Raw genomic sequence first — 19,021 nt, forward strand, 5'->3', positions numbered from 1 at the left:
GTAATTTTCAGTGATTGATAAATAAGTATTTGATAACTTGGGTAGCTGAAGCATTAATGCTACTGGCACTGTTGCTATTTCAGGTCATACCTATTGAAAATAATTTAGTGGACATAGAGCTGGACATCGACACCCAGGGTTATGCAGATGAACTGGTAGGTACAATACACCATATTATTATTAACACTTATACAAGGAGTTCTTAATGCTATTTCCGCATGGTGTCAGGACAAAGAATTATTCATAAATGCAAAAACAATATGTAGTATAAATTTTAATATTATCATTTGGTAAAGTAACTTAAAACAAATATCACTGAGGGTGCAGATATTAAAACTAAAAAATGGCCAAACACAACGCCAAAGCAATCTGCAAAGAAAAGACGGGTATGTGTTTATTAGAAATGTTCTGTTATTTATTATATGATAATTTTATAAATGACCATTATTAATCTTCAACAAAAGAAACACATTCTTTCAATTTTGCAGACGCCTCTTTTGAAGACATGCATAGCTTCCGAACAATTGAAAATGAGAGGATGCAAAAAGAACATGAGCTTAGAATGAAGAATATGGCCGAAGTACACAACCAGGTCATGGCTAATTTAAAACTTCAAAATGAAATTCTTCAAAAACATTTAGATTCACTAAAATAAAGTTAATTACAGTTTGTATTTGAAATTGTTTTATTGTACCTTAGAAATTTTCTTCAATAATTATGGCTCTTACTGCAGATCCACGTAATGTGTTCTGTTGTAAGGGTGCAATAGGTGGTTGAGACAGATGTTCATTTTCAGTAACATGTTCGTTATCAGCAAAATGTTCGTTAAGCTCAATAGCTATATTATGCAACAGTGCCAAAGCCACTATATACATCTTGGTGTTTTCCAAATTTGTTCTGAACTCGGTCAGTAAACATCTGAATCGATTTTTCCATACGCGAAAACATCTTTCTATACTATTGCGAGTTCTTATGTGGGCATAATTGTACAATTCTTCTTTACGCGTTGTCGGATTTAGTAAAGGAGTAAACAAATAAGGTGTGCAGGCATAGCCAGAGTCTCCCAGTAATCTGCCATGATACTGTCCATTTTCGAAAGATTCTTTCAAAAGGCTTTCGTTTAAAATACGGGAGTCGTGTGTGCTACCACGCCAATGAGCAACAACGTTCATGATCTTTAAACTGGCACTGCAAACCACCTGCAATAAAGTTATCATTTTAAAAGATCTCTACGTATATGTTACTTAGAAAGAATGAATGTACCTAGGTAGGTAGATATTTTATTTGTCAAAAGGAACCTACTTGAACATTCAAGGAACTATACCCTTGACGATGTATGTAAAACTGACCACTAGGGCCCTGTACTTTGGGCACTCTAATGTAATAACGCACACACTCAATAACGCACACACTCAACATAGCCCCGCACTAGGGAAACCCTGAATGTGAGTGCAGTCTATAGCACCAACCACATTTTTAAATCCAGCTAAAGTTTCAAATTCTTGCATCATTATTAGCTGCTCATTTAAGTTATTGGGCATTTTAATATAGTTAAATCGTTTATCTAATATTGCCCTTGCTACTCGACGGCATACAGTTGTAACACTCTGTTGGGTCAGCCCATGAATATCTGCAGCATCATCTTGTATCTGAAAGTGGAGTAGAAAAAATATGTAGTTGGTCTACAAAATTAATATGTATGTATAAATATTAAATTGTAAGGTGAAATAAGTAAGTAGCAAGGTACACACCTAGTTACGACCCCAATATCTCAAAGCTATTAATATTTGGAGAGAAGAAGATAAACCACCCCCACGTTTGCTCATAGTCAAAGAGCTCCCAAACAATTCATTTAAAAACCTAACGCCGTCTTTAGAAAAACGATATTTTATACGAAACTCTTCATCACTGTATAAAGAAAACGGATTTTCTCTCTTTTTAAATGTTTTTACTTTTCTCGTGCCATCTATTTGATTTATTATATTATTAATTTGTTCCACTTCCTCAATTGACCTTATGGACATCATTGTAAGAATAATTATAGCAATTTTTGTTTAAAAGTAAAACCTTTGAGAAACCAACTTTAGCACACCAGGCATGAGATTTAGAGGACATACCGAACTTATACTAGGGTAAGGGTCGGCTTAAGTGTTGTTAGAACCGTTACCCCAACGTTATGCCTAGTATAAGTTATTCCGAATTTATTAGTAGACATTTTGCTTATTCTTAGTTTATGCTAGGTATAACATTTTATTCTACGTTTATTTGTAAGGCAGTTCGGGTTTAAGGAAGCATCTACTGTCTTGTCACGAAAAGGAATCGCAAAAACTTATACCTATAAGAAAACCGACAACAATTAGAGATATTTCAAGTTTTTTTAATACCACTGGAAGAAGTGAACAGGTAAGATAATATACACCTCCTTAATATTTTTTATAATTTACATACTTATAGTTAGTGTCAATCGTTTTTTCATGAGAAGTAAACAAACCGATTACATTGGAATTCTTAAAACGATTTCTCTAGGCTATACCTACAAAGTCTGAGGAAATTAAAACTCTGTAAATATCCAAGTTTTAGTAAGAAAATAGCTTTCTCTAGTTTCTAACCAATTTATTATTTTTGCGAAATGCACTTACTAAGGTACAATTTTAAAAAGCGAGATATGTTGTGTGTTAAATTAGAATTTAAATTATTTTTATAGGTACTAATCCAAGTCTTGTTTTTTGTTTGTGTATTTGGCGGCAATATTTTTTAAATAGAAACTTGTAAAAATAATCTTGTCACCAAAATTCAGGTCCGTACTTATTTATTGAGTTAAGTTAGTAGGGCAAATAATAAGATTGGTAGAAAAGTTTTTACAAGTTCGGCGGTCACCTTAACATGTTTTTTGCCTATTGAAGTTCTGGGTTTGATTACCGGTCAAGGCAATTTTTTGTTTGTTTAATATAGTTAAAAATTCAATGTAATTAGTAGGTTCGTAAGTAGGTAGTGTTGGTAAAATGTTATATTAAGTATTAACACGTTTTGTTATCTTGTTTCAGTCAGTATCTGAAAGCCATAGTGATTTTATGACAGTTACAGTTGACTGGATTGCCAAGAAATATCTTCCCTTCTCGTTTCTCGATGACGAAGATATCTCGATGTCGATCTCTAAGGAAATACCAAATTTGGTATTTCCTTAGAGATCGACAGTTCGAAGGATGGTTCAAGAGCGGTTTGAAGTACTGCATACGCGTGTCAAGAGTAGACTACAAAAATACTCATGTAAAATGTCATTCACTATTGATGGATGGACGTCAATTCCTGGTAGAAGTTACTATGGGGTCACTATTCATTATATAGATAATGAATGGAAGTATCGATCTCTAGTCCTGGATGGATTTTATTCCATCGAGTGGTGGACATACAGGGATGGATATTGCAAGGATTTTCCACAAATGTCTATTGGAATATACCTTAGCTGATAAAATTCAGGGTATCACAGTCGACAACGCAACTGCAAATACCAAATTCATGTATGAACTTGGAAAACTACTGCCACATTTTGATTCGGATAATCAACATTTTCGATGCATTGCTCACATCTTGAACCTGGGCGTACAAGATTTATTGAATAACTTAGCGTTAAATATTGAAACTGACAGTCAAGAACAAGAACAGCAGTGTGAAGACGAAGAAGAGCAAGTTGAAGAATATGTGCCAAATATTTCTGACTCAAGTACGGCTATTACAAAATTACGCAGTATTTGTAGTAAAATAAAAAGAAGTGAGATGTTGAAGAGGAAGTTCCAGTCGGCTTGTGAAACAGCTGGTGTGCCAACAAATCTGAGTCTCATACTGGACTGTCCAACAAGATGGAATTCCACACATGATATGATTGGATTATGTTTAAAACTAAAACCTAGCATTAACATATTATGCACTTCTGTGTCTGATTTGAGTAATTTTGTAATATCAGAAATTGATTGGAAAATACTCGAAAAAATATATAAATATATAAGTTTTTGATAAACTTTAAACTTCTAACAACGAAACTTGGTGAAGAAAAATATGTAACATTACCGCTAGTGATTGTGTCGTTCAATCTTCTGCTTGATAAAATTGAAGCTATGATAAAACAATTAGATGACAAACCTAATCGAACCGAAGTAGGTGAGAGGCTCATTTTGGGTTTCCAAGCCGCCCAAAATAAAATGCTTAAGCATTATAGGATGACCAACTGGATTTACTGTTGTACCACCTTAATTTTAGATCCAAGGCACAAATCTCAGACTTTCGATATGACACTATGGGGACAACAACTAAAATCTGAAAGCCTGCGTAAATTTGAAGAACTTCACAAGGAATATAAAACCTACACGCAGTGCCTGGATCTCCAGGATTGCCAAGACATGACAATGAAGTATGTGAATATGATGAAGACGAAGACGTAATAGATTTTAATAAATTGTATGCATGCCCCTCTACATCATCTGGATCTGGTATTCAACGCTTCAATAACAATGAGTTCGAGGATTATCTAAATAAACCGAGGGCCGCAAGTTCGGAAGACATCCTACAGTGGTGGAGGACGCATGAATTGGAGTATCCGATTATATCCAAGATGGCCCGGGGTTTTCTTTCAATACCGGCAACTTCAGTGCCTGCTGAGAGATTATTCTCTAAAGCCTCTTTAGTTATTAGAAAACATAGAAATAGGTTAAGTGACGAGTCAGCCAGATGGTTACTTTGTATAAATAGTTGGTCGAACGAAATAATATAATTTTCATTCAAATAAATAATTAATAAAGCAAAAGATTCGTTTTTATGCTGTATTTTTACCCCAGACCCTCATAGTAGATAAACCTGCGGATTACGATACCTGCACCCGTATATTTTCATTTTTACGAGTTATAAGTAACAATAGGTAATAGCAAGACTTGCGAGACTCTTGCAGCAAGACCGAGACCAAGATCAAGACTGAGTGTGCAATACCAAGACCAAGACCAAGACTGGGGTTAGTCTTGTCTTGGTCTTGCTTTGGGCAACACTAGTACCATCGTAGTGACCCACTGGTGGCGCGACGAGTAATTTTCTGTTTGCTTGTCGTCCCACCAATATCGCCCTTCGGCCGCGTACGAAACCGGAGGTTCGTAAGCAGTTGCGAAAATAACATAATTGTGTTTTGTACGATACCAGTTGCGAACGAAGACTTTTTTGTACTCTCACGATACCGTGGTTGCGAACTAGGAAAAGTACCCATTTTAAACAAAAAATAATAGCGACGAAGGAGAGTCTATTCTTCAGTCGTAACCATTAAAACCTATAATTTGTAGTGGCTGGTATGATATATCAGACCTATTTAATGATAGATATGAAAACTTGAGTCATGTTATGTCGTCATATTTGAAATACTTTTAAAGTTAGAATATAACATCAAAACTTTGTTTTTATTTATTTTATTGAAATTATGTTTCTGTAGAAACGTACCGCTTTATGTAATTAATAGTTCCAATCACTTTTCACTTCTAAAACTACTATTTAACCCGTTTATCCACATCAATCTCGCGCGTTTCGCTATGAACGTAGACCGCTTATCAAATTCAAGTGATGTATGCCAACGAAACTGATTTTTATCAAATTATTGAATAGAATGAGTGTTCGTCAGGCTCTTCGCAAGGAGCACACTTTATAAGCCTTAAAACTGTTATATCTATAAACAGTCTTAATATGGTATAGATTTAGATAATAGTTCTCTATAAATGGTTTTAGAAAAAAGAAATTGTTCTTATAGACTTATTTCACTCAAGTCAAAATTTTAACACCTTCTTAATACCAAACAACTTAATTAAGTGTAATCTCTCTTAAGATTTACTCTTATGGTCCTTATTTTAAGTTCATCTGTAGAACAACTGATTATTTTTAGTAAAATTGTTCTATACACATCCAGTAAAGTCTATAATACTCTAAAAACTAGTGTTCTTAAGCTTATTGTAGATATATTTAATTTATAGTCATTCTGTAGTGTTTGTACTTATTGACAAACACGTTATAGCGCGTCGTCAGTAGATTTTATTTAAAAAAATACTACAATTAGGGTTTTTATTCTATTGGACGTTGTAAGAGTTCATGCAAAATGGATAAAGAAAAGAATATTAAAAGATCTGGTGGAGGTCGTAAACCTTGGATATTAAGTCACATCATTCGATACAATCAGCGTTGCCAATGCCAATTGTTCAAAATTCCCAAAAATCACTTTTTAATAATAATAATAATAATAACGTACACACTCAACATAGCCCCGCACTGGGGAAACCCTGTATCGCGGGTGCCATGGACACACACGTAGACAACCATAAATTACATCCAAACTCACGAGAGAAATAAATGTAGGCCATACAAATATTTCTCCCGACCCGGGAATTGAACCTGGGACCCATGCTATGGTAACTTAGAACTAACGAGACGGAACGCCAATAAAAAAAAAAACTGCCATCTACAAACCACTTCATGCAATATTGAAGGAGAATTATATTGTTTGTAAACGAAATACTATATGGCGCTTTACTAGATTTTTTTTGTATGGCATTACTGAAACAGATTGTCGTTAATTCTCAAAATGGCATGAACCCAGAGCCGTAAAAAGTAATACAAAAATTGTCGTTGACTGTCAATTTCGAATTATCTGTGATTTATTCACAAGAAAATTTTCGGTTGCTGCGAGTCAGCGTTGCCAGAAGGTGACTTTTGTAACCTTTTAGGTGATTTTTGAACTGCATTGGTTACTTTTAGGTTACACTAATGAAAAGGTTACTTTTAGGTGATTTTTCGGAATTTGTAGAATTAACTTTTAATTGGAATGAAACTATTTTTCCGGATTTAAATCGCGTATATTTGTTTTTTCAAACAAACCGACGTTTCGGGCCCTTTACAGGTCCCATGGTCACGGTTGACTGATTTGAAAAAACAAATATACGCGATTTAAATCCGGAAAAATAGTTTCATTCCTATGTATAACAATCGCGAAAACCTAAGAACTCGATATAACTTTTAATTGCTTACATAAAAGTATTGTGAATGAAACGGAACGCTCGTTTTAGAATTTTTCAGGTTGGTAAGCTTCGTTAGCAGTAACTAAAACCACAGACCTCTAAAGGTGCCCATAAACGGGACAATTATCGTAACGATTCGTCGTTCGATGTTAAAATCGAACGACGGATTGTACGTGTGTGGCAATATCGCATCCAATTTTCTGGTCGAACGATCGATTGGAGATCGCAACAGGCAACCCTGAAAATATCGATTGCGATCTGAACATCGTTCGATATATCGCACGTGTATGGCGTGATCGGATGCGATCTTCGTCAGTATGCGTCTATCTTTCGCACGAGAAGCACGTACGGTGCCTGTAAGGTCAGGTGGGGTAAGTGGGACGCTGGGGGAAGAGTAACAGTAACTAGTAAAAAGAAAACTATAATGCGCAGCTCTATGGTCACTACGTCGATAAAACAGTATTAGGCGTAGTTCAAATATTCTTGTATAGATGGCGCTGGAACACGCGAGTGAAAGAGAAAAAAAAATCAGTTGTCAAGCAAAAAAAACTACTACCTAGCGCGTTCCTGGTTTAAGTTAATTTTAATATCAGAAACGGTTGTTGTTGCGGTTGATTGCTATGGTAAGTGTAATTATTACGTTTAATCTTTATTTTCTACGTATTACATTGTTTGTAACGTGTGTTTTTAGTGCTTTTTCGATGTCAATAAAAATATAACCTTCAAAATGGCAAGGTGGGAAAGAGGAACGGCTATACCAGGTTAAGAGAAACATATGTTCCTCTTTTCCGGTTTCAGGGGAAACAAACATTTTTAAAATCCGCTAAAATATAACACGTTCCGTAAATAGCCATGATTTGCTTATCTATTTATTTGTTACAGAAAAAGCAAAATGCCTCGAACTTACGTAAGAAAGACCTATAGAAGTTCTTACCCGAAAGAAAAACTATTAGAAGCAGTTAGGGCCGTTAAAAGTGGCGCCTTGTCAGGTTATGAAGCCTCAAAATATTATGGAATACCTAGAGCGACTATAATCAATCGCGTTTATGAGCGTAAAGGTATGAAATCAAATACTTTGGGGAGGGCCACGGTTTTATCGCGAGATGTAGAAGAAAACCTTGTCAAAAATTTGCATGCAATGGAGAAGTATGACTTCGGCTTGACGAGAAAGGAATTGATGGAGACTGTGGGACTATATCTGTGAAAGGTGTAGATAATCCGTTCAAAAACGGAATTCCTGGAGAGGACTGGTTCCTTTCGTTTAAAAAACGACATAATATCTCTGTAAAAAAGCCGCAGCCGGTGGAGTATGCCCGAAAAGCTGCATGCAGGCCTAATGTGATATACCCCTATTTCGATTTGTTGGAAGAAACAGTCAACCAACTAGATCTTCGCGACAAACCATCGCATATTTGGAATGTCGATGAGACAAGCTTTAGCAAAGACCCCTCAAAGGCAAAAGTGGTTGGACTGAAAGGATTTACTTCCACAAGAACTATATCATCTCCTGGGAAAGATAACACTACCGTCTTGCTGGGGTGTAATGCTCTTGGAGAAAAAGCTCCCCCTTTAATTATTTACAAGGGTAAAAACGTGTGGGACGAGTGGACGTCACAAGAAGGGTACCCAGGAACAGCGTATGCCGCAACAGCTAATGGGTGGATGGAGAGTGCTGTTTTTGAGGCGTGGTTTGAAAAAGTTTTTCTGCCAACTGTAGGACAAAAGCGGCCCATACTCTTAGTGTACGACGGGCACTCCACCCATGTGGGAATAAATATTATTGAGAAGGCCCGAGCAGCACAAATAACGATATTGAAAATTCCTCCTCATACCAGCGATGTGTTGCAGCCGTTAGATTTGGCTGTGAATAAAGCTTTTAAGGATAGATGGGATGCAGCTTTGGTGAAATGGCAACGATTAAACATTGGTAAGACACTGCCAAAAAAAGAGTTTGCAAAGATTCTTGGACAAATTTGGACTGCAATAGATCCTAATGTGTGTGCAGCTGGGTTTAAAAAAGCGGGTATTTACCCACTAAACAAAGATATTGTTCCAGAATCTAAATTTAATCAATTGCTTTTGCGAGAGTGGAAACAAACAACAATGTCACTCATTAACCATATTGGTGACGATAAAACAAAGTCTGCAGACATACGTCCTTTAACGCAAGATCAACAGAACAGTCAGCCAATTAGACGTTTCAATCCAGATTTGTTACTTAACATCACTTTGGCAAAGATTAATTGTATATATCAGGCACAAAGCCCACCACAGCAAAGGCATCAAAATTTGAATGATTTAGGATGTTCCAAACAATTACCTGAAACAGAAAATCCAAAGCCTAAGGAACACATCCCACCACAGCAAAGGGACCAAAATTGAAATGATTTAGCAGGATGTTCAAAACAATTACCTTTAACAGAAAATCCAAAGCCTAATATACATGTTCTCGAGAACCGGGTGATCACCTTTGAAGATTTATTAGTCATGAATATAAAAGTAGGCACAAGTAATAAGATAAAAAGGAAAAGAATTGCCCCTGGCGCAGAAGTAATTACGAACGATGATGTTTACCAAAGATGTAAGCAAATGGAAGTAGAAAAAACTGAAAAATTGAAGCAAAAACAAGAAAAGAAGTCCAAAGCAAATGTAAAACAAGAAATAAAGCAAAAATCTAAATCACTGTTAAAAACTACGTGTCCTAAAAAAGAGAGTAATAAGAATTTATCAAAAAAAAAGAAGACAAGAGTGCGAGCTGAATCATCAAGCGAAAGTGAAATAGAGATGGATATTAGGGATGAAAGTGAAGATGATTCAGGCTATGAACAGTATTGCAAAGATATTTATATGCAATATGATGACAAAGAAGGATAAGAAGAGGAGATCGATGAAATAAATAGGCAGACCGATGAAAAGAAAACAAATAAAAAACACGGACGCGAGACATGGAAATGGAGGATGAAAGAAGAGAAGATAAAGAAAACACGCAAAAAGACTCAAATTTAAATGTTGTTCGAAACGATTGGCTGTTGGTTGAATTCTGTTCAAAACGATCTGTAAAACATTACGTTGGAGTAGTGCTACGCATAACAGATGATGGTGTTCCAGTTGTCCAATATGTAAGAAAGACACTGACTAAAGTAGAAGACCAGACAATGTTCACTTATCCCGCATTGGAAGATATATCTGAGGTGAAGCATCAAGAAGATATTGTTACTAAATTGCCTAAGCCTGCTATTGGCCGTAGAGGCCAAATAATTTTTAAAATGTCTTTCAAAACTTTTAATGTTCAGTAAGTAAACACTTAAGTTCCTATTAGCCAAGACTGAATGTAAAGTAAAATTCACTACGAATGTTATTGTTTGTGACAGTATTTTTGTTGTGATACATTGTTGCTTGTTATTACGCGTATAGACCAAAGTGATAAAAGTACAAAAGTGTTAGAAGTTTATGTTTTGTTTCTTTTGAGTTGATTTTTTAAATTGTAATTAAAGAAATTTATTAAAACCTTATCTGTTTTTAGATTTAGGTACATTCATTTAATAGCACAAAAAGTTTAGCACCTCTGACCTTACCTATATGTTCCTGTTACCCCAAATTTCGATTTTGTTTGCTGTCATCCTCAAGAAGACCTTATTTTAAACGGTGTTAGGTTCAATTCCTTTTACTCAATTTTTTTTTTAAACATGCTATAATAAACATTTAAAAACATGAGTTATTACTTAAAAGTATCGGGTATCCTCTTACCCCAAATCTCGGGAAAGAGGAACATTTATAAGACCTAGCTTTGTTGCTAAATTGTTCCGTAATTACACGAAGAATCTAGTTCTGTGTCAAAAAAAATGTAAGTATATTTTAAAAACGAAGATTTGTTTCTATTAATATCGGAAAAAATGCATAATTTTGGTAGCTGAAGGCCAAAATATGCACATACCAGTAAAGTATGTTTCTCTTACCCCACTTGACATTAAATTTTTTGCGATGTCGTGAAGCAAGGATTTCCTGTTGGAATTTTTTGAGTTACTTCGGGAACAAGAGGTTTTATGGAAAATAAAACACAAGGACTACCATAATCAAATTAAACGAACTGGATGTTATGAGATATTACTAAGAAAAATGAAAGAAGTAGATCCCAGTGCAGACATAGGTAAAGTTCAAAAGAAAATTAACAACCTGCGTACTGTTTTCCGTAAGGAACTTAAATTGTGTGTACTTAAGTTGTGGTACTATGAAAACTTGATGTTTTTAAAAGAACAAGAGCAGCCATATGGAGCGACAAGTAGTTCAATGGATACAGTAAGTACACAATATTTATTATTTTTATATATTTATTATTTCTTAATATATATTTTACATTTTTTTATACATCACTTATACCTAATACATAAAATACAATAAACGAATTTGATATACCTATTCATAAGATTCTCTAGTATTTGCAGCCCTCGTATTGGAGCGTCATTGTTTTTCCTACAGTTTCCTACAGTAAAATGAAAATAAATGAACTCATAATTGGCGTTAGCAATGGCCATTAAGACTTGACTATGAAAATGTTTATAATTATAAAAATAAGATCCAGCTCCTGGAGGTGGTCTTATCCTTATATGTTTCCCGTCGACAGCGCCCAAACAGTTAGGAAAATCCCATCTATTTTCGAAGTTTTTCCCAATTACAATCCATTCGTTCTCGCTTGATGGAAACTGTAACAAATAAATAATCGTTTTTTATGCATTGTTTCAGCAATCTGATGACGAGAGTACTGAAACCACCATATATGAAGTCACTTCACCAAGATCAGATATCACATCAGTTGAAAGGTTTAGTGAGCCCCAACAATGCCGTAGTTTTAAACGCCAGAAAAACCTGCCAGCATCCCAACATATTGATCAAACGCTTGAAACTATATGATATAAAATATCTGAAATAAAAGCGGATGACAAGTACGATGCCTTCGGTAAAAACGTGGCACATAAGTTGCGATCTTTGCCTACAAGTCAACGCTTATTTGCAGAAAAAATAATAAACGATGCTTTGTTTGAGGCCGAAATGGGTAATTTAAACAGACAATGTTTTCTACACCTTCCCACTCAATCCTTTCCTACATATCCATCACATAAATTTCAACCGCTCTCTTCACAAGTATACAATTTTCAAGCACGTGAGCCATTCAAACTACAGCCGCCCACATAAACAATAGAATAGAATAGAATAGAAACCATTTATTGTAACGCCACATTATAAAAAAAAAAACACAAAAACAAAGACTAATATAACTAAAACAGAAATAACACAAAGAACAGCGTAAAAACATTTCAACAACAAGTTGCATAATACTATACTGACATGTGTGCGGCTGTGGCGTGTACAAAAGGATCCCATTCAGCTAAAGTCACAACCAAGGCTAGGTTGTGACGCTGGTTTTCAATGGGCCCTAGCCGAGTGAGTGAGAGTGACGGACGTATGCTTCCTTGAACAGATAATAAAATAAAATAAACTACGTAAATACTTATATCATGAGTGTGTATAGTGTTATTGCAGTGTGTACTCTTATATCGAATAAATACTTACATAATCTTTGCAATATATACATACAGGTATAAGTGTGTGTAGTGTGAAAACAAATTAATAAAATATTTAACACATATTTAAAGTACATTACTTCAAATATATCAAACAAGATTATCTATTTTCGTAAAATAAAAGTTCTTTGACTCCAACATTAAACAACTCTTGTTCTTACGCAGTTACTATTTCGAATAATGCTATGTGAATTAACATGTTTAAATGTTTATGATTATTAAGTTAAATAAAAATATACAATCAAAATAACGTATCACTGTAATAAACATCATTCCATTATCATATTTTATTAGAAGTAATTCAATTGACTCTAAAAATAAAAATAAAAATAAAAGATATAGGAGCGCAAGATCCGCCATATTTGACACTAGTAATAAGATGTTGTGAACTTGTGATCGAGAAGGAAATATTAGAGTAGATGTTTTTATTGTGCTTTGAAGTGTAATTTACTAATTTATTAACAAAACTATAATAATAACGCACACACTCAACATAGCCCCGCACTAGGGAAACCCTGTGTCGCGGGTGCCATGGACACACACATAGACAACCACAAATTACACCCAAACTCACGAGAGAAATAAATGTAGGCCATACAAACATTTCTCCCGGCCCGGGAATCGAACCCGGGGACCTCTGCGTGGCAGTCCGGTATGGTAACCGTTCGGCCACGGAGGCAGTTAAACGACGAGTCATAACCTGTTTTGTTCATGAATCTGTTAGCTGCACGGGCGCCGAACGAGTTACGGGAGAAGCGCGGGGAGGGGTCCCTAGCTAACACAATATAACAAGACGCGACCACAAATTAGAAATATATATAGGACGCCACTCGCTCATTTGAAGGCCTAATCTAATTAGGACTAGTGAATTACAATACGCTATAATGTGCAGTTTTATATACCATTATGTAAGTATAACGATTCAATAATTCCGCTTTTGACTTTTACAAATTACTACTAATTGTATAATGATTAATGAATTACTTGTAATATAACATTAAACTTATATGTATTAATTAAATTGTGTAATATTTAAAAAAAAAAAAAAGAGAAAAAAAAATAACAATAAAATAGATTGCTTGATAAATAGGCAGATAATTATTAACTAACATTTACAGGGAAAACGGACACAAGATTAATGTCGCAAAGGTGAATGTTTCGCCTGCTCCATGCCGCAACCACAGAAATGTTTGCGATAACAGCTGCCGCACACCGACGCCATAAGCCGAAACCAGTGCTGTAAGTGTAAAAGTGAATTTAGAGTGTACTTTTTTGTTTATGTAAAAGATACTTTTTGCAATTGATTTTAAATGTGTGCACCGACTTCAGATTACGGAGTGATGGCGGCAACAAGACGTTCCAAATCTTTGCGGCAGCAAATTTGAAACTGCTGCGAAATGCTGTAGTACGATGGCACGGCAGGACCAGCGACCATGCAGACACTCTGGTGAAGACAGATTTTACTTCGTGGGACCACACCAATTTCTCAGCCAGATAAGCTGGAACCCTATGTTTGATAACCCCAAACAGAAGAGTAGCTAGGTGCAGGTCTCTTCGCGATTTCATTTTTAAGATGTTAGCGTTGTTAATGTACGGAGTTACATGCATACGCGGTGGTATATTAAAGCAGAACCTTGCACAGGCATTCTGCACGCGTTGTATTAGTTGTTGTGTACGCGTTAGTAGTCGCGACCCGTAAACAACGTCCATATAATTAAATTTTGAGAGAATCAGTGAGTCACATAATTTTATACGTATGTCAACATTCAGATAATTTCTAATTTTATACAATATCCTTAATCTATAAAAACAATTTCTAATAATACCCGACACATGACTCTCAAAGCGAAGCTGCTCATCCATAAGGAGGCCAAGATTCCGAGCCTCTCTGACTCGCTCAATTTTTTCACCCCTAATCGCTAAACTAATTCTGTGACTTCCAATTTTTGCTGTTTGTTGTCTTGTTCCGAACACCATGTATTTAGACTTAGTACCATTTAAGACTAGAGAATTAGATTCTGACCATGAGGCTATCCGTTCCAAATCGTCGTACATGATATGTAGATCTGAATATCATCGGCATAAATATGATATTTACAGAATTGGATTTGGTTTATCACATCGGCACTATAAATGATGAAAAGGATAGGGCCTAAAATTGAACCTTGTGGCACCCCTCGCGTGACTTTACGTGAGTTCGACTGGAGTTTTGATCCACATTGGTTGGAAATTTCTACACACTGAGACCGATTTTTGAAATAACTATCGAACCATTTGATGGAAGACTCACTGAATCCATAATAGTGTAGTTTTGATAGTAGAAGACTAACATTTATGCAGTCAAACGCCCTGGAAAAATCAAGTAGCGTCAATATAGTACCCTGACCATTGTCCTGCGCAGATAGGATATCGTCAACAACTTTGACTATAGCAGTTGTCGTGCTATGTTTCTTTCTAAACCCCGACTGTACGGTTGGTAGAACTTTATGTTTTTCTAGAAAGGTAGTAACTTGCTTCACCACAACCGTTTCCAGGACTTTAGGCACACAAGGCAGTATGCTAATGGGTCGAATGTCTTTCAAGATAGTTGGGTTATTTATTTTAGGTATAGGCCTTACTACTGCATGCTGCCAGTCTGTTGGAAACGTGTTAGTTGAGATGGATCTGTTTACCATAGCTGTGATAACAGGCAGGATGACAGGCAAAGACACTAATAACATGTCAAGCGATATCCCGTCGAGGCCAACCGCTTTTGATTTCAATGATCGAATTGTTTGCAGCACTTCAATCTCTTCTACAGTCTTTAGAATAAATTTTGTGGACATACTGCAATTTTGTTGAAAATATGTCATATCAGTTAAAGCAATTTGTACATTTCCGGGAACATTTAAGAAGTGATCATTTATCAAATTAGGGTCGTTAAAAATATGTACTGGCAACTCTGGTTTACTTTTTACATTTACGTTTTTTTTTATGTGTGTCCATAATACCCAGGAATCTTTTTGTTTGTTGACATAATAGTCGTAATAAGCCTTCTTCTCATTATGTAGTACGTCATTTACAATTTTTTTGAGCTCCTTGTAGTAAGTCTTTTGGGGGCCATTACTAGTTCTTGTTGCAGCATGTGCCTCATCACGACGTTTCATAAGCTGTTTGACATTGTAGGTGATCCACGGATATTGTCGCTGTTTAATATGTAATACTCGAAGTGGTGCATGAATGTCGAACAATGCCACAAATCGATCAGTGAACTGACTCACCATGTCGTTGATATCTTCCAAGCGGCTTACACCCAACCAGTCTACCGCAGACAGATCCATATCAAACTCTTTATAGTCAATGCTTTGTAAGTTTCTACGGGTTATTGTTAATGGTGACGGTTTTACCTTCCCAATGTTTAGGAGACAAGTGATAAACGCGTGTCGGCTTAGCTCGTGTATGTAATCGACGTGCGTTACATTGTTGTCTACATCGGTACTTACGGTGTCAATAAGTGTTTCACTGTAATCTGTGAAATGCGTGGGTTCAGACACATATTGAGTCAATGTGTGGCACGTGAGGAAGTCTATTATCTTTTTAGTGTTACTATCTGATAGATGCAATAAATTTATATTAAAGCCACCCAACAATACTACATTATTGCACCAGGAAAAACAACTCAAGCTTTCAGCTAAAGCATCCGTAAACGTGTCTACACTAAGCCACGGTGGCTTGTATGCAGTTCCTACCAATAATTTTAGCCCATTCACATTTACACATAGCCACATTTGCTCAACGAGCGGAGCCACCGGATGAGGTAGTGTACGCACGGTGATGCCTAGTCGTATATAGAAACCGACCCCACCGCCGCGCGAGCGCACAGCGGCCGGTCGGGGGATGTGACGTAAACGGTAACCAGGCACCAACGGCGCGCGTCCCTCCTCACCCTCCCTCAACCACGTCTCGTTTATTGCCATGATATCAACATCGTGTCGGGCCATTGCAACTATGAATTCATCGTGGCGTGTACCTAATGACCCCACGTTTAATAGTCCTAACTTCAATTTACGTTTAAAGTCGAATGTGAAAAACATAATTGTAATTAAATAGTAAATAATATAAATTAAATTTAAATAAAATATTTGTATTAAGTAATTTATGGGTTATTATAATGAAAACAAACAACACCAATAAGCATTTTCTATCGTATAGGCATGTCTGCCGAGGTAACGGGATATTCTGCATGTTTACTTTTGCATAGATTAAGTATTTGTGGAATGCATGTTGAAAGTTGGGTTTGTAAAAATACTGTATATTCTGTGTATGTATACCATTATGTAATGTTCGTGAATATGTTGATTTGTAGCTAGATGAAATAATAAATGTGTGTGAATATAAAAATATAATAAGATAAACTACATTGAGTGTATATATGAAAATAACTTTTAGATATTTAGCAACCATTCCACCGCCACACACATGACAACTTGTCATAAATATCAACAAACAATACAAACATAGCTTAACAAATACAATTATAAACATCCGGTTTATGCAGTCTGGGAACAAACGATACCGGGCCCAAAAGCCTTCACCAGATCTGTTTCACAGCGGATTCGGTGAGCGGCGACTCCGGTGTCCCTCCTAGCGTAGATCCGACCGTCCTTTGTCCAGACGTACCTCCACTGCAGACGTCCGGCTGTTTGTCTTGCGCAGTAGAAAAGGTGCCGGTTTAGCTGTGTTAAACGCTCGTTGATATAAACGGGCCGTGGTTCTGACTTCAGCCCAAGGCCCTCCGTGGTGAGGTGACGACGTACGCGCGCGGCGCGCAGTTAGGCATCACGCGTGTCGCGACGCGCCAGGCGCAAGACCAACGGCCGCGGTCGCGCGCCCGCCTCACGACGCGGGGCGCCCGCGCGCGCACAACTCACCAACTCACGCTCGTCGAGCTGCACGCCGAGCTTAACGGCGCAGGCCAGCGCAATGTGGACCGGGTTCTCGCCATTCTCCTCCGTCACACCGCTAAGCTCAACCTCGTTCAGCAGCAGCTCTTGATCTCGATCGTTCAAGTCTTGTTGCAGCTTTCCCACATTTGTTTCTAGCGCTTGAACCATCTTTCTGATTCCGGGGTCAGTCCCAGCGTCATTCTCCCGCGCCTTGAATATTCCTTGAACCGTCTCCTCCACCTTATCCAGACGGTTCTCACAGGAGCGCACCATCGACCTCAGCTCGGAAAGGTGTTGCCTTAAGCCTTTCAGCTCCTCCCTAGTCCGGCCCATCTCCAAACGGAAAGCGCGGAGCTCGTATGCCAGTCTTACCTCCTCTGAGTTATCCTCATTCTCGGAAAATCGAAGCGAGTCCGTGTTAGAAAATTTCGGAGGGTCCTGCGTTTTCACAGGAGTGTTGTCTTGGTTACTCCTTGGCATCCTAGCTTTACAGTCAGGACAAGCCCACGATTATGATATGGTGATATTTTTTGTAACTCCTACGCAATCAATGTGATAAGTTTTTTTTACAAATATTGCATGCGACCCCTGCGCCATCTTGCGTTGACATAAATTTACAACACGCACTGCACTTTGCCACCATTATCGAATGCAAAATATGTTATTGGAAAGTTATAGAGATCGGGCTCACCAACGAGTGCGGCGAATTCTCGCCAGGGGTCGCCGCACCTATCGCAACAAAAACACGAATGTCCACGCAGCCCACCAGTCTACCGCCAAGCTATCGCAGCGATAAGAAACGGTGCAGGAACCAATGGCGGTCACTCGCGGTCACTCTCGGTCAATGCTCTCTGAAGGTCGTCCACTCACTAATGACCGTCACAATGTTCGTAATAACGTCGATTTTGATAAACTAATTGTCACTTTGCACTATCAATAAACTATCAAATTGTTCAACAAATTACATAGATTTTTAAAACCGCGTCTAAGGAATAAACTGATATAATTTTTACTTCTAAATATGCAGTTTTACACCGGTAATATACAATACAATACTTCATAAAACTCAACCATCCACACAACAAGACCTGAACTTTCATCACCAACCACGTGAGCCATTCATACTTCAGCCACCCACACAAGCAATAGCCACTCATACAACTCAACCATCCACACAACCAGAACTCAACTTTCATACACGCGAGCCGGAAGAAGAATGTCCAGTCCATGTTCACACACCAAATGACGCGCAAACATTTTATAATAATTTTTCTGTTGAGTGAAAATAATTTTAGCTTTTGTGAAAGACACGATGCGTTATTATGTAAGATGTGAAACAATAATTTGTCGTTAATATTAGGGGTTAAAGTATGAAATTGCCGTTTTATTGCAATAGGTTCTTTGAATTTTCATAGAATCTTCATGGTTTGAGGTTCAATGAAACTTTTTTCAAATGGTTTCTGTGATTTTTTTTTTTTAAATT

At 37.0% G+C, this 19,021-nt stretch overlaps 1 protein-coding gene across 1 annotated transcript; it reads right to left on the reverse strand.

Annotated features, from left to right (window-relative positions):
* Window positions 1-358: 358 nt before the first annotated feature.
* On the reverse strand, window positions 359-2,027 carry LOC113229361 (putative nuclease HARBI1). Its single transcript, XM_026462920.1, has 3 exons — window positions 1,817-2,027; window positions 1,470-1,630; window positions 359-1,199 (listed from the first exon to the last, which is right to left on the reverse strand). Exons 1-3 carry the CDS (start codon window positions 2,025-2,027, stop codon window positions 696-698), a joined length of 876 nt encoding a protein of 291 aa, XP_026318705.1. The 3' UTR covers window positions 359-695.
* Between the last annotated feature and the right edge of the window lie 16,994 nt (window positions 2,028-19,021).

The sequence above is a fragment of the Hyposmocoma kahamanoa genome, unplaced genomic scaffold (genome assembly GCF_003589595.1).
Source record: "Hyposmocoma kahamanoa isolate Upper Pololo Valley unplaced genomic scaffold, ASM358959v1 100104, whole genome shotgun sequence".
Taxonomy (NCBI): Eukaryota; Metazoa; Arthropoda; class Insecta; order Lepidoptera; family Cosmopterigidae; genus Hyposmocoma; species Hyposmocoma kahamanoa.

Coding starts and splice junctions, on each gene's coding strand:
- LOC113229361 (XM_026462920.1), bottom strand. CDS start 2,027: ATGATGTCCATAAGGTCAATTGAGGAAGTGGAACAAATTAATAATATA. Junction 1,631..1,816: donor CTCTTTGACTATGAGCAAAC/GTGGGGGTGGTT, acceptor ATGATGCTGCAG/ATATTCATGGGCTGACCCAA. Junction 1,200..1,469: donor TAGCTGGATTTAAAAATGTG/GTTGGTGCTATA, acceptor ACTTTATTGCAG/GTGGTTTGCAGTGCCAGTTT.